This window comes from Schistocerca nitens, chromosome 4, assembly GCF_023898315.1.
Source record: "Schistocerca nitens isolate TAMUIC-IGC-003100 chromosome 4, iqSchNite1.1, whole genome shotgun sequence".
Taxonomy (NCBI): domain Eukaryota; kingdom Metazoa; phylum Arthropoda; class Insecta; order Orthoptera; family Acrididae; genus Schistocerca; species Schistocerca nitens.
In genome coordinates this window covers 385,678,143-385,705,509 of record NC_064617.1, presented here as the reverse complement: position 1 = coordinate 385,705,509, position 27,367 = coordinate 385,678,143, and the positions used below count along the sequence as shown (strand labels likewise).

Sequence of the window (27,367 nt, the reverse complement as noted above, 5' to 3'; positions counted from 1 at the left end):
AACCAAGCATACACAGCAATTTTTCCAAGCTGATGAGAGATGCCTGACCCAGTCTGCCGCACAGGTTGCATCCCTTAAGGCACTTACTCCAATGCAACAATCATGACACTTGTTTCTAGTATGTGGTCAGTCTTGGCACTGCTCCCTTTGACACACTTTTCTCCCCAAGTATGAAATGATGTTATATGCAGCAGCATTCTACTTCCCATTCTGAACCAACTTTGGCCGTCCTCTAGTTAGGCAATGATCTGCCATGTTTCGACATACAAATGAATTTGCTGTATCATAATACTTCTGTACAACTACTGTATCCTGCGTGAACATAACATCCACTCTGAACCACTGCATACAAGAGCTCTGCCTACACCAGTGGTTTTTGGCACAGCAAGTGGTCCAATTCTGAACTTCCTTGTATTTTAGATGTTTGCATCTTTGTACAGTTTAGCTTGTACTGTGTTCCATTAGACACCTTTTTATCTTTAAGATCCATTAACTTATATCAATAAGTTTCCAACAAATGCATGCATGCACATACACACATACGTAGCTACATATGTATGCCTGTATGTACACTGAAGTGCCAAAGAAACTGGTATAGACATGAATATTCAAATACAGAGATACGTGAACAGACAGAATATGACACTACAGTCAGCAACGTCTATATAAGACAACACGTGTTGTTAGATGGGTTACTGTTGCTACAATGGCAGGTTGTCAAGATTTAAGCGAGTCTAAACATGGTGTTATAGTTTGGGCACAAGTGATGGGACATAGCATCTCCGAGGTAGTGATGAAATGGGGATTTTTCCCTTGTGACCATTTCATGAGTGTGCCATGACTATCAGGAATCTGGTAAAACATCAAATCTCAGACATTGCTGTGGCTGTAAAAAGATACTGCACGAACGGGACCAACGATGACTGAAGAGAATTGCTCAGTGTGACAGAAGTGCAAACCTTTCGCAAATTGATGCAGATTTCAATGCTGGGACATCAACAAATGTCACTGTATAAACCATTCAACAAAACATCATCGATATAGGCTTTCGGAGCCAAAACCCCACTCGTGTACCCTGATAACTGCACAACACAAAGCTTTACGTCTCGCCTGGGCCTGTCAACACCGACACTGTTCTGTTGATGACTGGAAGCATGTTGCCTTGTCGGACGAGTCTCATTTCAAATTGTATTGAGCAGATGGACATGTACAGGTATGGAGATATCATCACGAGTCCATGGACCTTGTGTGTCAGCAGGGGACTGTTGAGCTGGTGGAGGCTCTGTAATGGTGTGGAGTGTCTGCAGTTGGAGTGATATGGGACCCCTGGTACATCTAGATATGACTAACAGGTGACATGTATGTAAGCATCCTGTCTGATCACCTGCATCCATTCATGTCCATTGTGCATTCCGACGGACTTGGGCAATTCCAGCTGGACAACGCGACACGATATATCCAAAATTGCTACAGAGTGGCTCCAGGAACACTCTTCTGAATTTAAACACTTCCACTGGCCACCAAACTCCACAGACATGAACGTTACTGAGCATATGCCATGGAATGTGCTGTTCAGAAGAGATCTCCCTCCGCTTTGTACTCTTATGGATTTATGGACAGTCCTGCAGGATTCATGGTGTCAATTCCATCCAGCACTACTTCAGACATTAGTCAAGTCCATGCCAGTACATATGAATAAGAGTATGGTGTATTTTTTTAATTTTATTTGGTTTGTACAACTGAGCATTCAAGGGAGATGGTTAACAGTGACACACCCTTGTTTCAGTTTAGAGCACTGTTGAGCTGGCCAACTATGGGGTGGGTGAGTTAACAGTTTTTGCAGTGCAAAGAAGAGTTTCACGGGATTGATGAAACTGTATGGCTGTGTCAATTTTAATCACTAGCAGTTGATGCTCTGGCCATGTATAAATGATTCATTTATGAATAGTGAAGTTATTGCACAAGCATATTAACAAAGGAATGTCACATGTGGAAGTTGAATTGTCACAAAATATATTTGATAATTTATATGTATATCAGTACTATGTGCAATCGTTAAGCAAAATGTTAATTGGTGAGACAGACTATTCTAATGACAAGTGTAATATTGCTTGTTTCGAAAATGGAACACTGGCAAAGGGAATCCACCATAGGTTGCTGTCATACAGAGTCAAAAAGGGAAAACTTATTTTTGTTTTAGGTGCCAACACTCAATAGTTTCTGAGAAAATGAGAAAATTTTGATGCTGTTTCACCAATTGGCATCCACAGCATTAAAGCAAGCGAGTCAGTAGCATAGTGGCCAAGAGCGCAATTTGAATTTTTGCGTTATATATTCACACCCAATCTTACTTTTTTTCCTTTTATCATCATGGAAGTAAAGGGAGGGCCAGAAGGCAGAGTAGGATTTGACACATATGTATCTTGTTTGCTAACAGTTCTGTTGCTTCTGCTACAGGTGCATATCATAACTGATGCCTTGGAGATTGTGCATGATAAATTACACCAAGGAAGAATGACTAAAAATAGTGGAATTTTATTTTCAAAACAACAGGTTTATTATTCTATAATGTAACTGGATAGATAAAAAAAATCTACTCACCAAGCAGCAGTAGGAGCATGCATACAAAAAATGGTTAAATTTGTACAAGCTTTCAGAGTCAGTGGCTCCTTCTTCTGGCAGAAGAATTGAAGGGGAAGGAAGAGGGGTACAGCCATGACCCCAGTGTCTGCTTCACCACCTGGATTCTTCCCCCAAATACCAGTTCCTCAGAACTCCACAGGTGGAAACTAGCGCTACAACATGTCTTTGGTTCTCGCCATCCACCTGGCCTTAATTTACATGAATTCCTTCCATATCAGCATTTCTTCCCAGTAACTAGTTCTTTCTTCACTCCATTTTACTTTTCTACATCTTTCATTCTCTGACCCGTCTACTATTCACAATCCCCCTCCCACCTCTGTTACATACAATGCACTTAGCTTTTCACTCGTATTAATCTGTGCACGATGTTTTAGTAGAAATCTCTGTCTTGCATATTACTCTGTCTTACCTTGTGAAGAACCAGAAACATCAATAAGGAGATGTTCTAGGGAATTAGGGATGCCCTAAAACACTTAAGGAGAATTTTAAAACATGATTTAGCAATGTTTCCATGAAAAATACAGTTAGTGCAGGAACTGAGGCCAGTGCACCACAAACTGCACTGAAATTTTGCAATTTGCACTCCAGAATTCCCCAGAGGAACCAATGAATTTATTTGTCAACTTACCATGGCAGACAAAGCTCATTTCCATTCAAATTGCTTCATCAATAAACAGAAGTGTAGGTTCTGGGGTAAAGCAAACCCAAAGATAATTCATCAGTGCCAACTACAGCATATAATGTGCACAGATTGGTGTGGGGTACCTTGCACAAAGTTATCGGGCCTTCCTTCTTCAAAACTGATAATGGTGGCAGTTTGTCAATTATTGGTGAGATACATCGGGATGTGATTGATAAATTTTGATGCCCTGCAATAGAAAATCATCCTGAAATGTGGTTTCAGCAGGATGGGGCAACTTACCATAGGCCAGAGCCACAATGAACCTTCTGAGGCAACTGTTCAGTGAACAGATTATTTCAAAAAATTCCCATGTTAACTAGCTGCCATGATCCCCTGACCTTATGGCCCTGGGGATATCTTAATGAATGTGTGTACGTGAACAAACTGCTTACACTTCAGTGGCTCAAGGGGAATATCCATGCAAAATTCAAGCATTAATCCCTCAGATCTTAATCACTGTAGTGAATAATGCAATTGAAAGAGCACAACTTTGTGAAACTGCAAATGGAGGTCATTTGAAGGAAGTTGTCATCCATACACAATCTCCACATGTTAAACACTGACTGAATGGAATATCAATAAAACTGGTTCACAACTAACCAAGCTATTTACATGTTAAATCCAACTCAGCCTTCTGTCCTACCCTGTAAGTTACACCAATGACAGCAACATTTTTGAGACATCAAGAAATACAATATAATTATTGAGAAAAAAGAAAGCATTTCAAATCTTATCAAAATTTGATTTTATCATCATATATCTTATATAACCTTGTATGAAAAACATACAAAATCTAGTATTTCAAATTCTGCATGATGATATCCACTATCTTAAAAAACATCTATAGAAACTGAAAGCACCACAACCAATTTGGAAAAGAAAACATCACAGTAACATACTATAGTTTCAAATGCTAAATACCTATCAATCAGGTGACAATTTCATGGCAAATAAGCATATCAAAGTAGTTTCTTGACAGCTGGATCCTACAGTTGGTAACAGATATAGGTGTTTATTTTATTAACTGCATTGCTTCTACATGTGATTTACATTTGTTTGCTACGTAAGGAGAATAAGGCACTTCTGCAATTCTTCACCTATCGGTAAAAGTATACTTCACAGGGATGAAAGAACGGCGTACACTTTGACATAATTACTTTAAACTAACACATCGCTATTCTGATTTTATTGCTGACCAGGCCATCACATAAGGAGCTATAGCTTTGTCCATCCCATGAGCCAAGAATGTACAGAAACAGCTCCATTTTTACATAAGCTCACAAAACTTTGTCGAAAGTTTGATGAAAAGTATCTTTTGCGAGTTTTCCAGATGTTGTGGCTGTTGCATACCCATTATGATGCCATTCCATTGGATTATTTATGTCTCACTGGACTGGAGGACTAAATTTGCCACTGACTTCTTGGAGACAAACAAAAACTGTTAGTAACAGTTGTTCAGAAAGTGTTAATCCTTATCAAGTGTACAAGATCAAAAGTACAAATAACTATCACACAGGAGGATCCAAGTGACAAGTGGAGGATAGACTCAAGATAAATATAAAATGATTTATTCTTAGGCAATTGATCATTTTACAAAACAATGGTCATATGGTTACAACATGAGTTTTGGGCTGTGGGCAACAGCTGCAGCAGCTTCATTGCAGTCAAAACTTTGAATTCAAAGTCTCAAACACTTGCTGCAATTCACTCAACAGGAAAACAGAATTCAGCAGCATCATGTCATCAAATATATCAGCACCAAAGACAAGTGTATGCTTGAAAAAATTATTGCAAACAGCAAGATACTTTCAACTTCAAATTTCCACCATAATTTCTGAATTCAACCTGATTTTGTTATAAGTACAGATCAAGCAAAACGTATCACATCTCTAGTATGTAAATGTTATTGTTCTTGGCTGAGAAAGCTACAGAAATAATTGATGGCCAATCGAAAAAAGAAATCCATTGTCAGCTCTTTGACACATTTTGTGACCTTACATAAAAATGGAGCCATTACTATAAATTACATACTCATGGGGTGTGCAACACTATACCTCCTTACAAATGTCTGATTCTCAATGAAACTAGAATATCAACAGGTTCATTAAAAGTAATTACACCAAAGTGTATGCCATTCTGTCAGGCCTATACCATATAGTGTTACTGACAGGTGAAGAATGCCTTGTTCTCATTGCACAGCAAACAGAAATTAATAAAATATGCCCCTAGAACTATAATCAATTGCAGCTCCATCTGTCAAGTAAATGGTTTGATACATTTAGTCTTCTATGAAATTATTGTCAGACTGCAAGATACTTGACAATGTCAATGAAGTTGCTTTTTCTAATGACTTTCATCTTGCTCATGGTGGTTTGATTTTTAATGCTCTGAATGTTTTTATGATAGCTGTTACCACGGGCAATACTCTCTCTCTCTCTCTCTCTCTCTCTCTCTCTCTCTCTCTCTCACACACACACACACACACACACACACAAACACACACACACACACACACACACACACACACACACACACACACAATATATACTGGAATGTGTGTGTTTTTCATTTTCAATTAATGTCAGTTACATAAGGTTATACAAGATTTGTGACACTAAAACATAATTTTAATAACATTTTAAATGTTTATTTCTTTTGTAAATAATTCCATTGTATTCTTGGTGTCACATGTCACACCATACCAATATCACTGATGTCACATTCTGCCATGCCAATAAAAGAAAAAAATAATTAAATAAGAATGGATTTGAACATTGAGCACAAAGGCTACAAACTTGCTTGGTATAACAGTACACATACAAAGTGACCCAGCAGCATCAAAACTTTGTTATTTTCTCAGAAACTATTGAGTGTTGACACTTAAGACAAATGACGTTCCCTTTTATTTTTGCCCTTCTGCCAACAAGAGAAGTTTTGACTGTGTCAAAAATGACCTATTGTGGGTCCCCTTTGAAAGTAAAGCAGTGGTTTGTTTGGGAATGAATGTGAAAAACTGTGAATAGCGATGTAAATAAGAGTAGAACTTTTTTGGGGTGTATGAACTTCACTAACAATATGAGCAGTGTATTTAGACTTTTATGTTCTCTCATTTAAAGGACCCTCACTATTTAAGCAAAAACTGACATACTTTATTGCAGACATATTCTTGAAATAAATTAGGACTACAGTGCAATTCTTTCAGTAAATGCACATGTGAGCTGATTGAAAGCTACTCCCTCCTCCCTTAGTTAACATGACTGATGCCTTTCCTAAATGATTACCCATAGTAATAAGAAATAAAAGGAGACGAGGAAGACACACAACAGTGTATAAACACATAACATGACATAAAAATTAATTTTTGGGTTCAGTGCCTCAATCTGTAGAAACAGAATGTTTGTAGGATAGCTCTGTCTGTCTGTCCATCCGTCCATCTGAATATTTAGAGCCCTTTTTCTCAGGAACAGGTAGACACAAAGTTCAAGTTTACGTCACATACTAAGGTCTATGGTCTCTTGCCGATGTAAACAATTTGAGCTTCTAAGTCAATGCAATCCAAAGATTCGGACACCTGGGTCACGTATTTTTATACTTGCAAACTCCCTCACCAAAACCTATACGAAACATCCTGTAGACGTAGAATCATGAAATTTGATAAGAAGCAAAGTTTCATAGTACAAGTAAAGAACAAAAATGTGAAAATTGTTAAATAGTAAAAAAATATTTTTTTGCCATTAGAAAGTAAATTGCGTTCATCATCCATTAAAAGCACGATAGGGGAACATTACAGCAAGCAAACATAAAATGTAATTTGTATTCATGTTTTAGAAAGTAAATAATATTTCATTAAATCTTCTATATGAACTTAAGACCCTTGCTTGCTGCTTCCTGTATATCCAGGTTAGTCTGAGGAGCTAAAGATTTTGATACAGTCTTTGAATTCTCATGTTTTTGAATGCCAGTGTCTGTATCAAATAGAGGCAAAAATTGTTGAGGGTCTAGACACACACACACACACACACACACACACACACACACACTGTCTGTCTGTCTGTCTGTCTGTCTGTCTCTCTCTCTCTCTCTCTGTGTGTGTTTAACTGACCACAAACCACAATTTGGGGCACTCAACTTTAAACTCAAGCTATAAAACTGTGACCTATAACTGGGCAGTGATAACATGAGTAATAAAATCAAAGTTTGATATGTCTCACTAAAGCACTCCACACTATTCACGTAGACATACATAAGCAACACAAAGCAGAAGCAAAGAAATATTTTTCTATTAAGCTGGTAAGAAACAAGTTCTGAAACAAGCAACTGGGTGTGAAAATGTTACTTGCAGAATATTTCAGTGAGACAGCTCATCGTCATCATAATACTCTGCTGAAGAGATTGAGATGTACTTATACAGAGTGTAAACAATGACTGTTTACAACAAATCACAGTGGTTTTGGGGAGGTTAAAATGAACGATATGATATATGACAACTGTGATCTATCAAACAGGTAAAAAATTTCAATTTGACCTACAAAACCATGTAAGCATTCCATACGAAATTTTCAATACCCTCTCATTTTCCTACACCACTGTTTTCATCAGCTAATACGTGAGCATTATTAATTTCAACTTTCCTATGAGGGTAATGAAACAAAAAAGTTGTAAATGTAATGCAAAAACTAATTATATCTAAAATTCAGCTTCAACTTATCTCTCAGAATCACAGCAGTTTCATGGTATGAAGGCTGGAAACCAATTGATTTAACTGTTAATTTTATACTGTTAACATTCACAACTTTCTCTGCTCCAATTCATGCAAAACTGTCTCTTATGTAATCTGGTTCCTTTACATGCATTGGAAGACTTAATGTTCTGCACTAAGTTTGGACCTTGTAACACAAGGCATACACACAAGTTATCAATGTTTTAGGTTTAATTCGATTGCAAGGAAATAATTTCTGAAAAAGAGGAATCTGTTAACACTTAATACCAATTTAAGTGTTAGGAAATCTTTTCTGATAGTATTTGTCTGAAGTATATCCTTGTATGGAAGTGAAACGAGGACGATAAGCATTTCAGACAAGAAGAGAAGCTTTTGAAGTAAGGTGTGCACACGGAATCACCCATTTGGTAATGGAGAGAAGAGTGAGTGATAAAAATTGCAGAGGGAGACCAAGGCTTGAATACATAGTAAGCACATTGTACTGGGTGGAGCTCGCAGTAGTTACTTGGAGTTGAAGAGTGTTGCACAGGTTAGACTAGCATGGAGAGCTGCATCAAACCAGTCTTCCAACTGAAGACCACAACAATAACTACGACAAAGACAACACCAACACCACTTAACCACAAGATGTAATCATGAAAATACGATAGGAGGCTAAAGAATGATAGTTAAGGAAGATCCCTAAGTTATGGATGCTGGCAGGGTATAGCAAGAGAACAGAGGGCACAAATGAAGCACCATTCCAATATGAGCATTCACAAATGCAGATACAAAAGATGCTGCCCGAGATGCAGTTAGGCTTTGTGAATATACTGAAGTCACTACGTATCTCCAACGTCCCATAATTTTTGAAGACCTTGGCTCAATTTAACATCTGTACAATTCTTGTATCAATAATTGTGAGCCAATTATCACCATGTGTGAGTAGATTGTGTAATGGAACAATGTTTAAAGAAGGTAGCACTGTTCAAGTCTCAATAATAATATTTTCTGATCGTTAATTTCTCTTTTCTTACAAGCTACAATCTGATATGATTCAAAATTGATGATCATCAGTTCCTTTAAACTATACTGTGGTAGTGTACTGTAAGAAATTATAGTAATTTGGACTTAGCACATTGTAATTTTGATTAACATCCTTGCAATAGAGAAGAATATATTTTACATTTATCACTACTTGGTTTGATATAGTGTATGCCCTCACAGCTTGGTGACCAACTGTATTTCAAGAAATTTATGATACACATCTCTTGGTCAATGTGTTCTATGATAGCACTAAACAAGTCTTGAGCAATATATTAGGTAGCATATTCACAGTTAATTCCACTCAAAATAGAAATGTTACATCTGTCAACATATGATAGAATCCCATCATAATTGTAAATGTGTGACAACAGGTATGTTACAGCTTGCACATTTGAGTACTAGTCCTACACGTTCTGCCTCTAATGATGAATGATAAATAAATGGTCTCTTCCGTGTTAAATCAGTATACAAGAGACCACTTCTAAAAGACTTACAGCAGACTGAATATAAAATGCTGAGGAGTTCCTGGCCATAGTACTTCAGCATTTTGTACCTTTTCATATTACAGTAGCACTTGACAGCAATGAGGTACAATACAAAATAATGTATCAGTAACACATTCACACCTGGGAGCATACCTGAGAATTGATTTCACACCTCACAGAAAATGGTAAGAGCTTTTGTAATTTTTTCTGATAATAATAAATGCAAATCATCATTTTTATTACACATGAAAATACCATCTCCTGCCTCACTAAAAAGAAAATGTACTTACTTGTGAAATTTGTCTCTGTTCTTCCTTATTACGGATTCCACCATGTCTCTGAACCTGTAATAATGTATAAATTTATTAGCATACTAAATACTGGTAGTATATGAGTGGATTTCATCCCTTATAAGGATGTCCACAGTTAGGTGGGGGGAGGAGGGAGATTAAGAAGCAGCCACTACAGCATGATGTATTCAGTAAACAGTAAAAACTAGGACTGAAACTGCTATTTTATGTATTTATGATACTCAATGCTTATACAAAGAGATTTAAGAATTGAAATTTCCTTCTTATAAGACTGAATGTAAAAAAATATGTTTCAAGGTTTGTTATTTTCAATCATTATTAACACACACACACACACACACACACACACACACACACACACACACACACAGACTAGGTTTACTATCCCATTAGGCATAGGTAGTGAAATGTTCAGGATCACTTGGCACTTGGTGGCACAGATAGAAGAGGAACAAATGGCAGTTCTGAGTGGTCGGTAATGACTACCATGTAGCAAATGGCTGACTACAAACAGGGTCCAAAACACAGCAAGATCATCTTAAACATACAAAATCCAGATTGAATGCCAAAAGAGATAAAACCATAAACAAGCAACAGTTGAGCACTCTGTCAAATGGCATGGCCTGAAAACTGAGTGGAAACTGCCAACTGGCAGGACATGAACATATGTGCACTTTCAAAGCACAGAACACTACATCAAACACCCACAGCACTCTACACTTCCACAGTCTGTGGAGCCACAAGGAACAGGGGCTGCTTGCCACCCTCACTATCTGTGACACCATATGAATACTGAGTCTCAGCAAGGAATCTGAACCGCTGTAAGCTACAAGTCTATGTTCTGCTGAGAATAATATCCTTAGAAATACAGCACTTTCCCGAGTCTGATCAGGCACATTTCACTGTTGTCTTTCAGGCACTGTCTTTGAAGTTTTCAGTATCCAGGGTAATTTATGAAAATGTAGGAACACTCAAAGACTTTCACATAATTATGCAAATTGTCATTTGCCTCACTAGTATGAGGTGATTTATTAACCAGGCAGACTACCAATCACTTAAACAATATCTATAAAAACCTCAGTGTTGGTAGAGTTCTTGGTTTCATAACTATTCTATTGCTACATAGAACCTGGATTCCAATACAGTTATGAGAGCAGGGTCATGAACAAGATCAAACACTTCAGACTGAAAGTACATTTATTAAGCACAACTTAAAGTATAGTTTGCCTCAGCACTCCTGTTTACATAAACACAAAATTTCAAATAGATTACAATATTACATAAAATAGTAATCTCCAGAAAAATCCAGGAATCAAACCTATCACCTGCAATTAGCTATAGCCACTGCATCATGGTGTGCAATGCATATCAGGCAGCACTAATATATGCAGTGGCTGCAAATACACAGCTCATAGGAAGTCTTCCACATTGCCATGTTACCCCCTCTGCTGAAAGAGGGAGGGAAAAAAAAAAAACAATACGCAATGTTCATGAAGAACTAAAATGAGAAAGCATGTTTTTCCCTTTCAATGCAGTGAATTTATGCCTGAAACGTAAAACCTACAGAAATGAATACTTTTCCTACATTTATTTACAAGATTCAACATTACTACTTTTTACTTTCAGTAATTAGTAGGTAATTAGTTCCTATCTTTTCTCATAGAAAATGCTACTATTCAAAACATCAGAATCAAAGCTATTAACTGATTATCACATATAAGGAATATTTGATAAGCTGCATGTCACAAAACTTTCTCCATTTACATCACCAACATATGCACAATTCTTTTACCTAACATACTTGGTTGCTGATGGAAAGCTCTTTCCTCACCATTTAATGCATTCTCCAGCCATAAGTTAGTTCACATTACACAGTGGGTCCCCTTGTAGCTGGCTAAGTACGCCAAATCCATTGTCTGAAGGAGGCAACTGATACTATCATCAATAGCATCAGGTCTAGTACAGCACTGTCATTGTCATGCATTTAATTCCTTCATATTTAAAGGAAGTTTAATTTTGTAGCCTGTGTGCCTTTTTCCTAAAGGTCATACAGTGAAATATAACAATCTGTGTTCATCATAGTATGAATACTTCCACATCTTTTTATTTAAATTTTGAAAGTACATAATTTCACTTTTTAACAATATAACAATTTTTGACTATTTCTACTAATCTTACAAAAATGTACGGAAATCTTTTGATACAATATTACAAATATTACAACTTTTTTACTTTTTGGTAGTTCCATGAGATAAAGCAAAATGCAGCCTTGAAATTGATGTAAATAAAAACTGACGAATTAGAAACATAAGATGATGTGGAGTTCAATTGTGACAGACTTTACTACTGCACTGCATATTGCAGTATCCAATACCACAAACAAACAAACACCATCTTAACAGGCCTTGAAGGCTCAACGGTACAGACCATCCACCGTTTCATCCTCAGTGCTTAGGTGTCACTGGATGTGGAAATGGAGGAGAATGTGGTCAGTTCAGTGCTCTCCAGGTCACTGACAATTTTTGTGACGAGTGACACTACTCCTCAATTGGCCTCACAATGGCTGAATGCACACTGCTTGCCATCAGCACTCAGCAGACCCAGACAGTGACTCATCCAAGTGCTAGCCATACCCAACAATGCATAACTTCAGCGAGCTGATGGGAACTGGTGTTACCACTGTGGCAAGGCAGTTGGCTCAGTACCATATCTATGCTTATTGTCAAAAGTACAATCACATGTGGTAGCAAGTGAAATTCCTGAATTGAGGATTTTTTTATGGCAAGAATGTAGGAAGTGATCTCGGAAAAAGAGACACTCACAGAGTATAAATAACTTCAAGTGTGTGCCCTAGGGAAGTGTTCAAAATGGTTCAAAGGGCTCTGAGCACTATGGGACTCAACTGCTGAGGTCATTAGTCCCCTAGAACTTAGAACTAGTTAAACCTAACTAACCTAAGGACATCACACACATCCATGCCCGAGGCAGGATTCGAACCTGCGACCGTAGCGGTCTCGCGGTTCCAGACTGCAGCGCCAGAACCGCGCGTCCACTTCGGCCGGCTAGGGAAGTGTGTTGGGATCCTTGTTTTCATGTTGTATAACAATGAATCTTGCAGATAATATAGTAGTAATCTCAGATTTCTTGCAGCTGATCCAGTTATCTGTGATGAAGTACAGACTGAAAGAAATGGACAAATAGTCACATCTCGATAAGATTTCAGAGTAGTGCGGAAAATGGAAACTTGAAGCAAGTGTTCAAAAATGCAAAATCTTCCACTTCATGAAACAAGAAAACATACATAGTCTAGTCACATTAATGTGACCATCTGTCAAAAGTCTGAATAACCACCTTTTGTAGTGCGGACATGCAGAAAGAGTCAATGAAGTTATGGAAGGTACCAACAGGGATGCAGAATCAGGGCAACTCCAGTGCTGTGGCCAGCTGTACTAGGTTTTTCAGCTGAAGATCCATGGCACAAACAGCCCGATCCAGGTGGTCCCACATATTCTTGACTGGGTTTAAATCTGGTGAGTTTGGTGGCCAAGGGAGTATGGTTAACTCATTCTAGTACTCTTCGAATCATGCACATACACTGCAAACTGTGTGACATGTTGCATTGTCCTGCTGATAGATGCCATTGTGCTGAAGTAAAGAAACTGTACGCAGGGGTGGGGTGGACACGGTCTCCAAGGATAGGTGCATACTTGTGATGATCCACTGGGCCTTCCAGAATGACAAGATCACCCACGGAATGTCACAAAAACATTTCCCAGACCATAACGCTCTCTCCTCTAGCCTGGACCTTCCAAAGATTGTTGCAGGCTGCTTGCTTTCAGATGTTTCATGTCATACACACTAACGGCCTTATATGCTATGAAGCATAAAACATGATTCATCTGAAAATGCTATCTGTTACCACTCAGTGGACGCCTAGTTGCGATATTGGCCTGCTGTGGAGGCCCATACGTAGCAATATTTGCTGAATGGTTGCTCAGGAGACATTGTTGGTAGCCCCATGGTTCATCTGGGCAGTCAGTTGCTGAACAGTTGCACATCTATTCACCCATACACCACTCCGCAGCTGTTGTTCACCCATCATCTATGGCCTATGGTGCAGCACAGTTGGCTCAGTATTGAATTTGGATAGTGCCCGGAGCAGTATACTTTAACCACAGCGGCACACTAATAGTTTACAAGCTTAGCCATTTCTTAAATGCTTTCACCACTGGCCCAGAAGCCAATGATCATACCCTTTTGGACATCAGGTGAGTCACTCCATTTCGCATTTTGATTACGACTTCACTATTTTTCCGCATCCTCACAACACACTTTATAATATATACTCTCCACTGCTGCCACCAGTACCCTATAACTGTAATATCACTGACTCACAGCTGGAATCTGTGAATTCATTTAAGTACCTGGATGTAACACTTTGTAGGGACACGAAATGGAATGATCACATAGGCTAAGTCAAAGGTAAAGCAGGTGACAGACTTCAGTTTATTGATTGAATGCTAGGGAAATGCATTCAGTCTAAAAGGGCAATTGCTTACGAATCACTTGTGTGACCAATCCTAGACTATTACTGAAGTGTGTGGGGCTTGTGCCAAATAGGACTAAAAGGTGATGTTGAACATATGCAGAGATGTTGAAGAAAGTAAAAGGGCAGATTCTTGAAGACGGAAGTAAACAATCAGGAAAGCCTACTTACAAATTTTCAACGACTGGCTTTATGTTATGAATCAAGGAATATACTGAAACCTCCTATGTTTTGCTCCCACTGAGATTGTACGGACAAGATTTGATTAATTTCGTTGCATACAGAGACATTTGAGCAGTCATTGTTTCCACACTCCATATAAGAATGTAATGGGGAAAAAACAGACCTAATAACTGGTGCAAACAGACATACTACCATGCACTTCACAGTGGTTTGCAAACTATAATGTAAATTTAGATGTAGATGCAGATGTATAGTGAAGGAATAAAAAGTTGTTTGTGAAATTAGCAACACCTCTAAAGAGCATGATTTTTGGTGAGAACTTTGTAGGCAAGATGCATGACAGTAAAATTTCCAGATGATTGCATTGCACTAATGATGTCAGGAACAGCAGCAAGATTGAATATTTAACACATTAATTTAAGAATAACTTATGCCATTTTGCACATTATATTTTAAAAGCAATGATGAGCCAAATTATTTTGTCCTCAGACCACATAACCTGACAAAATAGATATTCATATACGAGGGCGGTTCAGAAAGTAACCTCCGATTGGTCACAGTGCGGGTTGTGGGGGGAGTAGCGACGCCATCTGTGCGTTCACGCACTCAACAGGTCAGTCGGCATCAAGCCGTGGTCGAGTGAACGTCGTACCTGCGCTAGTTTAGTTTTTGTGGCAGTTTGAAATGTGTGCTGCAATAGAAAACCCCGCCAAATGTGAAGTGCGTGCTGTCATAAGGTTTTTTACAGCCAAAGGATATTCTGCAGCAGCTATTCATCGTGAGCTTTGTGCCGTGTACGGACCAAGAGTTATGAGTGAAGGAGTTGTCCGTGAATGGGTACGTTTATTTAAAAGTGGACGAGAAAACGTTCATGATGAAGAGAGGAGTGGTAGACCATCATTGGTGACTGACGAACTCGTTCAGACAGTTGATGCAAAAGTTCGTGAAAATCGACGTTTCTCAATGTCGGAGTTGTCTACTGGTTTTCCACAGATTTCTAAGACTCTCTTGTACGAGATAGTGACAGCAAGATTGGGTTACCATAAGTTCTGTGCACGATGGGTGCCCAAAATTCTTATCGACCACCACAAAACTCAAAGAATGGCCTCTGCATTAGACTTTCTGTCACGTTATGAGGACGAAGGAGAACCATTGTTAAACAGAATCGTGGCCGGTGACGAAACCTGGATTAAGTACGTGAACCCTGAGACAAAAGAACAATCAAAGATGTGGGCACATTCAAATTCGCCTACCAAACCAAGAAAAGCCTCGCAAGATTTTTCTGCCAGAAAACTGATGGCAACGGAGTTTTGGGATGCCAAAGGGGTGTTGTTGGTTGAATTCATGGAACGTGGTACGACCATTAATCAAGACGTGTACTGTGAAACAATAAAAAAGTTACGACGGGCTATACAGAACAAACGCCGTGGTATGCTGACTTCCGGTATCGTTTTTTTGCACGATAACGCCCGTCCTCACTCTGCTCGCAGAAGAACGGTCTTCTTGAGTCCTTCAAGTGGGACGTTATCAACCATCCGCCTTACAGCCCAGACCTGGCGCCAAGTGATTATCACCTCTTCATGCATTTGAAGAAATGGCTCGGGTCACAGCGGTTTGATGACGATGAAGAGCTCAAAGATGCGGTCACAGGCTGGCTCCAGGCACAAGCGGGTGATTTTTATGCAGAAGGAATTTCAAAGCTTGTGAAGAGATACGATAAGTGCCTCAATCGCTATGGAGACTATGTAGAAAAATAGTGCAAAGATGTAGTTGTAAGATGTATATATTAAAATATTTTTATTTAACTTGGTGTATTTTTTTAAATCAACCGGAGGTTACTTTCTGAACGGCCCTCGTACATGCCTTTAGGAAATATTTTTAGTTGAAGGATAACCTGAGTTTCAGTAATTAAGGATCACAGTTTCAACACATACCGAAAATACTGAGTGTACTCGAGAGTCAATGAATTTGCTACAGTTACCATCTATTTCATGTACACTCTTCAATGCCATTTTTCTTGATGGCTGTCATATGAACTATGATCTGGATTTTTAATCTTATTATGACTTCCGTGGTGTAGAAAATTGCAGAAAATTTTATTGTAAAGAGTCGTGAATTTAGCAACCTTGAGGCCTCGACAACTAATAGCACACTGATCTTTTTACTACAGTTTTGACCATGTGCATTTCATATTATTTAGTTGCACGAGTGAACATTCTCACTACGAATTAATATAATTGCCAGAATCTGCTAGTTTTGCATACATCACCATATGATCTATGCTGGTACCCATTAGCATGCTGTAGTCAAATGATTTGCTACAAGTTATGGTGCATTGCTGATTAGTGTGTTGTGTTTAGTTCAGTTACATTGTTAGTTGCTTAGTAATGGAGAAGGAAAGACAAGCAACTTTTTTTCTGAGCAAAATATAGCGTTTAAATCCAACATAAATTACAGTTGTAGTGAACATCACTTCAAAACCCAATGAAGACATGCACAGCATTCAGGAACAACATAACTAGATGGAAGCCGGCTTCACCAACTTACTGAACTGCAACCAGGTACATTAATACTCGGAATTCTCATGCAAACACTAGACAAAACTACAACCAATATGACATAGGTCCATATTCTTTACAGAACTGCCGACACGAGGATCAGGAAATAACTATACTGCAAAAACTTGTGTTCCACCAACAAATTACAAAATTTCCTTACGTGAAAAGAAATTTCAACATCAACAACTGTCCGAGTATCAATGGAGTTCGGTTATTCAGAATCAAAAGAGGGCACTTTCTGCAAGCTCTGTGTGAATTCCACTCAATGAAGGGCACATATATGTTCAGTTGAGGTTGTCAGTTAAAAAATAAAAAAGAGATTAAGTGAAAACATACAAGGTTTATCCCTACTGTTTATACTGTTTTGTTTTGCGAATGAGAGGGATTACCACTGAGAGGACACACAGATTATGGACAGCTGTCAGAAGGCGAAGTTTCAAGTGGAAATGATGGTAAATTTTCAGGGCATGATTAAGATTCCAAATTGCGACAGCAGATGCAATTCTAAAAAATATCGAGATACTGCAGGTGCTAATGTGACATATCTCAGCAAAGGCATTCAGAATGCAATCATTGACACTGCCACTGGTTTAGTCTGCAAACAATTTGCTGAGAAAATTAACAAATCTAAGTTTTTCAGTGAGCTAGCAGATGAAATCGCCAATATTTGTTGGACAGAACAGTTGGCACTTCATGCTTTATATGTTGATAAAGACAAAACTATATTCATAATTTGTGAAGAGTTCTTCAGATTAGTTCCTGTTTATGAATTTTGTGAATTAGCTTTAGCAGATGTTTTCTTTTAAAACATTCATGATCTGAGATTAAATCTGAACAATGGTCATGGATTGGGTATTGATGGGGCAGCAAATCTGAGCAGTGTGTCAAGTGAACGTGCAGTAAAATTCCAAGAGTCCTACACATGGCAATTTATGTTCACTGTGCAAACCATTCATTAAATTTAGCTCTAAGCCATTTATGTACTATTTCTGCAATCATGAATTCTTCAGGCAGCTTAAACGGCATCATCACTTCTTCAGAGGTTCCCCTAACAGGAAAAAAAGCTGAAGGATAAAGTATTACAGGTTCACAACACAGCAAGAAGAACAAAGCTTATGAAATTCTGACAGACCCCATAGGAAGAAAGGCTGGATGTTCTTTCCTTGTTTGTTGAACTATTTCATTTTGCCACTGAATCACAGACTGAAATACAAGAGCTCCCAGATACAAAAACTTCAAGCCAGGCATATTCATTTTTGGTGTCAATGATTGTAGCTAGTCACGTTTTTAGCCTGTCAGATGGTTTAGCCATTTTACTACACCCAAAACAGATGGACCTTAATATTTGTGTTGATTTGTATGAGAATCTAGAAAAGGAAATGGAAGATTTTCGATCACATTTCTGTCCATTGTACAAGGAGGAAGAACGTGAGGCTGAACTTATAGTAATTAAGCTGGAAATTCAAAGAATGACGGGGAGACAAACACAGCGACCTAGCTTCAAGGCAGAGTGCTTTCAATTTTTTTTCATTCATGAACAGGATTCTACTGGAAAACAGTGTGAGCATCAGGTGAAAACTTACAACCTACTGTTGATGCTATAGTAAATCAGGGGCCTAATGATGTTAATACATCACTAGAGACTTACTTTAATGAACTGAAGGTGTGGAAAAGAAATACCCTTAACCAGAAAGACCACCTTAATTATTTTTCCCCTGCACTCATAAAACAATGAAACTTTTCTGTACATTGCCAGTAACTAAACTAAGTTTATTCTGAACACTGCTATATCTGAAACCTCACTTAAGGAGTGCAATGGGTGTAGGCAGACTGAATGGACTCGCCTTGATGTATATTCATAAAATATAGAAGTGGCTGTCTGGCCTCGAGAGCCGGAGACAGTGATCGTGTGCGTGTGCGTTTGCGCCCATGTTGTCTAATTAGGAAGGACTTTTGGCAAAATCTTACTTGTTTAATAGTCTTTTTGTTGTACCTATCTGCAACTCAACATCTCCACTATATGGTGCGCAGCAATCTATTCTTTTCATAATACTGTCATTCTATTCTATCCTGGATTTTCCATTGTTTGAAATAAAAACTGATGAAGTACTAGATGAAATCTTTAAAAAGCTTCATTGCTCTCTCTGTAAGTTCCATTTTACCACTGTTGTCTATTAAAGTCATCAAAATGTTTGTGAATATATTACTTTAGTTCTGATTATTACATTTTACCTATTCCTCAAATCCCCACTCCCTTGAAAAAATCCTGCATCTGTCACTGATTGTAAGCAATTGATTTGTCAAGGAAAGTATGATTGATGGGTTATGACAACCCAACTACAAGCATTGGCAATGTGGCACATGATTTTGAGATCATCCAACTGATATGGATGATAATTTCACATGGCCATCAGTGACATATTAACAAAGTAATACAACAGACTTCATGGTCATAGTCTGTCCATCAATAGTGCCAGACACAAACTAATACATAAGGGTAATTGAATCGTGTCGTTTGCCATGGTTCCTTTTTTCCCTTGATTTACTTCTGTTTGGAGTTTCCGCACTTTCCTAGAGGGAGCCTCCGTGAGCATACTGCTAGCGTGCCCGGTGGGAGGAGGTGCTTTGTACCGTGCTGAGGGCGGATAAGTGTTCGGCCCTGGACGACCGTTCTGCAGCGGGACGCTCGATCCCTCTATGCTAAGTCTGTATGGGCCCAAAAACCCGGGGCGTGAGGACGCAAGAGGCCATAAATCTGTGGACAACGTTTGGTTTCCTTTCATGGGCTGGGGAAGCTATGAAGTACGTCTGCGGCTGCCAATAACCTCCAGAAGGTGGTGCCGTCACTGAAAGTAAGATTTTTCATCTAGTCAGTGCAATGGTCATCGTCTGGCGGGGCCAATCTCCCAGTGTTGTGGGAGTTATTAATAACTATTGTGTACATATTCTTGTGTTAAGGAGTTTAGTCCCCGTGGCATTTAAGTGCTCTATTTAGTTATATTTAAGGTAGTGCTATAGTTTCTATTTGGTAATCCTCCTAACCATGACTAATGTCGATTGCTCAGTCTGCCTGAAATGTTGGGTCTATTGGGTAGAGACCGTTGTTGACTTGCTCTCCTCAGTCCCGAATTCCCATATTGATACTACGGCAGTAGTTCTGCTGGAATCTCATTTTCAGAAGTTATCAATTCTTGTGAGCACAAATAAAGTTAACTTTGCCTGTGTAATTTTCGTATGCTGGCCAGCAAGCTTTGGGTAAGAATTAAAAATCGCCAACTGGTCTTCGTCCAACTTAGTGGCTTGTGTTAAACAAGTTCCCTTTCCAGTTCGAGTAAATGTTTCCTCCTCCTGGTGGTGCCATCCTCTTTCCTGAGCCACTATTGCCGCTCAATGTTCCAGGAGAATGAAGTAAGAGGTTACTTATTTACTCCACCTTTACGCCCAAGAAAGGCGAATTAGAGTAGTTCTGGATAACCTAAGCATTGAACACTGTTAAGATAGTTCTAGGTTTGGAGAAACTGCAGAAGTGTGTCGGTAATCTGGCATATTCGACGATACAACATTGTCATAGAACTGAAAGACTTGGTATTGATACATTTGCTGAGATGTGACTTAATTATTTGCTATTGATGTTAATTGTTTTAGATGAATTTTCTTTAATCTGTGGTTATAATTCTTAATGACTGATCATCCCTAACACAGTAACACTTAATGTACGTCTGATTGTCCCGTATGTCACCTACCAACTTCATTCAGAGACTGAAAAGGTGATCCTTGCTCTAGTTCTACAGGACTTTATTAAAAGTTGATTCTTATCGTTTATGGTCTCAAATATGTGTTTGTTTAAAGGAGTAATCATAGATTCCTATTGTTTATTAAGTAATTATTAAGTTATATACCAAATATTACGAGTGCAAATATTCTCTCATTGTTACACTTGCATGTTCCATGGTTTGCACTGAAGGGTGTGACAATAAATGCAAAATCTAAAGTGAAATTGGTTGGGAGAATAGTTTATTGATTGACCCCGTAGAAAGAGTATATCAGTAACATTTCTGACAACTTCATAATGAGTAACAGGCATATCTACAATTTTATCTGCACTAACAAATTTTCTGAGTTAAATAAGAAGATTGCAGTATTTTCAGTGTTTACATATTCACACAATATAGTCTTGGTGTGATATTCCAGGAAGTGGATACCTAACCACGTTATTCAGATTGTTTTCTGTTGACAGAATGTCCATTAGACTAAGTTCATCCCATTTATCACCAAATGGATGGTGAGGTGCAGTCAAAGTTTAATTAATTTGTTTGGTTGTCTATCAACATACCAACGCTTTCATTTGGTAAGTTACATCATATTTGTTTTTAAATATACTTATATAAAAATTGATATGCAAAGTAATAACCAGCAATATTTTTTTGCAATTTAAGGATTTTACATGTTAATGATATCTAGGCAAACTTCCGGCAGGGTGAAATTGTCTGTAGAAGAAAATCATAAAACCTCACTCATTTAACCAGCACCGCCACCATCACATCCTCCACGAGACATTCCTGAATAGTTTTGTTTAAGTCAGAATATTCTATCGTGTTTGCATTAACAATTACTCAAACATTCTCTTCCATAACTGCTTTACTACTTTAAACATACTTCTCTTTTGGCTTCTTTGCATCTGCAACAGCTTTTACTGACATACTGTCTGTTGGCCCATCATGCCTCCCTAGCACAGCAATAGTGTTACCGCCTACCACGCAAGGGGGCCCGGGTTCGATTCCTGGCAGAGGACTAGGTGTTGTGTCCATCATCATTTTCATCACCATTGACACTTAAGTCGCTGAAGTGGCATCAACTAAAAAAGACTTGCAATACGGCGGCCGAACCCCAAAGGGGAAATCCCAGCCAATAAATGCCATACAATCATTTCATTTCAGGTTAGTAGAGTTTTTATGATGTTTTGTCAGAAATGGCTGGCATTGTCAATATTTCATCTTCTGATGGTGTTGACACACTGGAGATGAGCTTGTTGTCAGAGATTACATGTATCAGTTGCGCCAACATCTGGGGGCTTTTCCTTGGTCATAACTGCTATGGTTCTCCCTTTGCTACCTGAAATGGTCATTCGCTGCTGCATGGGAATCCAGGATCCATTTACTTTGTGGCTTTCCTCCGTCTTATTGAAAGTATTGTCAAGTTTGTGGGTTTCTATGGCTTCCCAGAACAAATGGGTGTAGTAGCTTTACTCCATAGCGACAAATTCCATGTTGACAAAATTTTATTATTTGATTGGTCACACACAGTGCGTGCTCTGCCAGAGCCAATATCTCCACTGTCCCAACCTGCAATACCATTTATGTTCAAATGATCCTGCTGTTGATGTACTGTCCACTCATTCCCACGAAGACTTTTCCACTTGCAATGGCTGTGTGATCTATGCCCAACATTGCAAGTGGGTCCCTTTTGTCTTTTGCTGATCAGACACACTTTTGATCTCCTTGGTCACTTTGTAAATAGTCTTTATGTCATGTATGCAATACTCCACCAGTTGCATAAGAAGTTTCGCAAAATCTAACATTCGGCAAAGTGACAAAGTGACACGTCGGAAGAAGAAATGTTGTGTACGACCTTTCTGTACATACGTCCCCAGGGTGATGGACAGAATCAGCCATATATTGGGCAAATTTGGCGTAAAGATCATACGCACACCACCATGAAGATCAATGAGCGTCTCAGACTAGCAACTTGCAATGTTGGGAATATACCACATACCATGTTCATGTAGAAGCAACTATATGGGAATGACTGGATGATCCATCAACACGAAGATCACCAATATAATGGTATTGCAGGTTGGGAGAGATGGAAAAGTTGGTCATGGTGGAGCACGTGCAATGCGAGATCAACCATATAATAAAGTTTGCTGATATGGAAGTTCTCACTGTGGAGAAAAGATACCATGCCCTCTTGTTCAGGGAAGCCATGGAAATCCACAAACATGACAACAGCTTCAACAAGAAAGATAGAAAGCTTCAACAAGAAAGATAAAAAGCTTCAACAAGAAAGATAAAAAGCTTCAACAAGAAAGATAAAAAGCTTCAACAAGAAAGATAAAAAGCTTCAACAAGAAAGAGAAAAGCATCAACCTGAACGGAATGAATTAAGGACAATCACATCTTCTCGGCAAATTTACCTCTCATTTCTGATGTTGTATGCATAGTTTTCTTACTGAAGGATCATTCTTTACGTTTTCACAGAAAATCTTTTGTTTGTTAAAAAAAAGGGAAAAAAATGAATTGCACACACTTGTTTAGTAAATTCAGTGACAACACTGGAGCAACTACTGTTAAGTACCACCTAATACATTCAAGCACATATAACTTGAACAATAATAAAACATGCATCAAGTTCATTAAGTTCTAATACAGAATGCTGGTGTTAGTAAAACTACTTACTCCAACATATCTGGAGATATTTCCTGCAATTTATTTTCTTCTACAACGGCCAAGACAAGATACTTATTTGTCATCATAATCTGGTGGATATTGCCTCTGGTAACTTTTGGAAATGTTGAGAATCTTTCTGTGTTAATCCACTGATACAATGAGGAATTTAGTTGACCTGAATCAATGTTTTCTAAGTTCTCACTATCTGAAATAGAAACAAAGAGGTCTAAATAATACAATAGTAACATGAATATTCGAGTGGTGCTCCACTCCACAGGCATTGCACTTTTGTAAAATACTCCGGGATGCATCTCTCAGACAGATGCGGTACATAAACCAGCAGCTGCAAATAACTTATCTTTACACAAGTTTTCACAGTATACCACAAAAATGGATCAGAATTAGAAAGATTAGCAAAAACTGATAGGATGTTCACTGCACACATTTGCAGACCACATAACTGATTCACTTTGTAGCCAAATGGAGAAGCTAGTATGATAGATCTGTAGAAGGAAAATATATTAACGTGCAATAGGAGAAACAGTGTTCATTGTGATTAACATGGAGAATCAGTGCAAAAGAAATTCAGTTAAAAAACAGGAATAAGGAACATTTATGATTATGCCACACATCTGATGACAGAATTTTGACGTGGATTGAAGTTTCATGTACAGTTTCACTCTCAACAACCACTAAACAAAAAGAGCATAGAGCAGTGAATAAAGTATGTTTTTTAAGAAACTTCAATTTTCCACATCATATGAAGATAAATATTAGTACAAAGATCAATTTAAAATAGATTGTGTTTATGAATGTACAAAACTGTATTGTTAATTTTGTGTTTTGCCAGTTTTGCACTCTGTGTGTAATCATAATCACAACTGGGACACTGAATAGAGAAGCGTAAAAACACATTTCATATTACATGTAGTGGATCAGGTCAGATCATAATAAAGACAGCATTTCAAAAGATTAAAGTGCCATCATACCCATTAATATCTCTCATTCAATTTCAAATAATCTCATACAGCTGTAATAGGCCATGTAGAGTAAGCACTGTCATGAGAGAGATCATTGCACAACCTCAATTACAGACAAATATTAAGTAATAAATACATCTGCCAGTATCATTATATGAGGGTTATTCAGACAGTACGGTCAGATTTCTTATAAAACCAAAATCATCTCAGATTTTTTTTTTCAAAAAACTGTTTTTAAATTTTTACACAGTTTCCATTTTTGTTTCAATATTTGTCATAATATTCTACAAGCTTTTGTATTCCTAACCCATAAATGTCTGCTGCTTTGAGGGTAACCAGTCAAGTGCTTCTTTCACCTTGCCAGCTATTGCAAAGTACTTGCTGCCGAGAAACTCCTTTACTTTGTAGAACAAGTGAAAATTATGACTCACTGATATTCACAAATCTTTTCGTCCATGGCTTTGACCAAATGAGATCACTAATGGTTGACCTGATTGCAGTTCATCATTGACATTTCCCTGTGCATACCTGAAAATTCTCACAAACTTAGGCACTTTGCTGTCACTCATCAAATTGGGGCAACACACCTCACTTCTCTCTCTGTGAATTTTTGCTGCTGTAATGTTCCTTGCTGTCAAAACCAAATCACTGACCATATTTCACAGTTGGTGACCTGATCAATTGTTTTAAAATTGTTTGAACTGACACTGTAAACAGCACACTGTGACATTGCCAAAGTAAATGGCATCGTCTGACAGGCGAGGCATGCTGGGAGTCTGTGCACATGAGTGTTTCAATGTTCACACAATATTCAATTAGCTACAGTGATTCGGACCTTACTTCCCGAATAACCGCCATATGTTTATGTATTTTTTGTTTCATATATCAACCATGGAAATAAAATGTGTTGTAGATGTGTTTATTGAAGGAAGAAGTGACTTGAAGACAGAAACTGAAGAGCAACATGCGGGCGGAAAATTAACACCTGGAGCAGAAAAGTTGGCTGCCCAGAAATGTCATGAAAGTCATCTACAAATACTTAACTATTGTTACAAGTACTAAAAATGCCATTCTTTTGTCCACGGTAAATGGTTCTATGGTGTTGTAGTATGAGACTGTCAGCAGTGAAGTTGATCTGTCATCTTAAAATGATCACAGATGAGTCAAGATATTGAACCAAACTGACAGAACCAACAAGCACCTAAGCTGCGAGTTAAAATTCTGAGCGTTCTATTAGATTTGATCATGTAGGTGAAATTGTGATCCCATCTAGGAATTTAAGGAACCATTGACTATCTGATCATGCATTTTTAGATGCTTGATAGGGAAGCTTGATTGAGTTACCATAATCTGCTGGATTAAATCGTTGAGAACAGTATAACAGAGGGATAGACAGTAACCAATACCTGAAGAGGTTTAGAATTGTAAAAATTTTAGGAACAGACAGGGTTAAAGTGGGGGTGGCAATCAATTTTTTTTTTAAGGAGAGGCCAAGTTTTTATACTACCCCAAGTTGTACAGTGTAATTTATTTCAGCAAAAGTAATGACTAAAGGGCTAATAAATTTTGGTGCATTTTACTGCAAAGTAAAATACTTAAAAAAAGAATGTTGGATCTAGTCAAAATATTGTTATAAATATAATCCACTATATTTGTAACACTTTGATACTAACTATAAATGGAATGACAAGCTAATACGAAAAAGAAAGATAGTAGTCAGAAGTGAAAAGAAGCATGTGGTATGTTTTAGCATCTCTAGCTGAAATGTTCTTAGATATCTGCGCTATTGCTGTATGTGTAGGAACAAAAGTAGAATCTTTACCTGAATTTCCAAAATTTTTATTACTTAAAATTAAATATTTTATCCCAAGAAGAACTTTTAATGATAACTTATGAGTTGTTTATCATACAAAAAAAGGTGACAATAACGTGATCATTTGACTATTTATAATAGCAGCAAAAGTACGAGACTACTTACACATTATGGTAGTAAATCAGCAAACGATTCACATAATCTAACTAGATGGCAGTAACACAATCCTTAAAGAAATGTATCAAAAGAAGAATTCACAAGGAGATAGAATGGCTGGCCAGTACATAACTTCAGCAGATTAAATTTTAATACTGCCAACACACACATATGAAAGTGATAAAATAATTCCTAACTTACGAAATTGTCAAGACAAATACAAATAAAATGGATTTTTGGGTGGAGATTTGCATAAAATGGTCAGTTTATTAAGTAATAGGAAGCTCTGTGACATTTCAAGTTAGGGCATTGGTTAGGAATAGATTTTTCATTTCAAAATTTGTCTCTAATATTTCACCTTCTGAAGGTGCCATTCTGCCGCACCCAATTTAGAAGACAAATTACATGTCGCTTGAGGTTTGGCACCACAAATCTGACTTTAAGAGGTGCAGCAATTATTGGTAGATAATTTATTGGCATTCCAGAATCTATACATTCAACGTATATTGGATGAAGTACATCGATCTAAAAAAAGAGATCAATGTCAGAAATTGTTAAGTATTTGTTGAAATAATAGTGTACTTTCACTTGATAAACATTGACAATGCTGGATAGCAGTTTTTGGTTGCTAACAGAACATCCTCATAGTTTCCATATCTCATTTCTGGACCCCCTTTATTAATTCGAATATAAACATACACCAATAACAATTTCACTTCATGGAAAATGCAGAAGGGTTTCAGATTTCTTAAGATTCTGTTGGGTTAAGAATAGGTGTTAGAACAGGTATATCTGTAAATGTTAAGTAGTGGATACTA

At 37.9% G+C, this 27,367-nt stretch overlaps 1 protein-coding gene across 3 annotated transcripts in view; it reads right to left on the bottom strand.

Annotated features, from left to right (window-relative positions):
• Window positions 1–27,367, bottom strand: part of LOC126251431 (protein disulfide-isomerase TMX3) — a 186,901-nt gene that overhangs the window by 25,719 nt on the left and 133,815 nt on the right. For all 3 annotated transcript variants that reach the window (XM_049951850.1, XM_049951852.1, XM_049951851.1), the window contains 2 exons: window positions 23,610–23,805; window positions 9,847–9,900 (listed from right to left, as the gene is read on the bottom strand). In XM_049951850.1, the coding sequence (XP_049807807.1) occupies window positions 9,847–9,900; window positions 23,610–23,805 (250 nt within the window). The remainder of the gene's footprint in view (window positions 1–9,846; window positions 9,901–23,609; window positions 23,806–27,367) is intronic.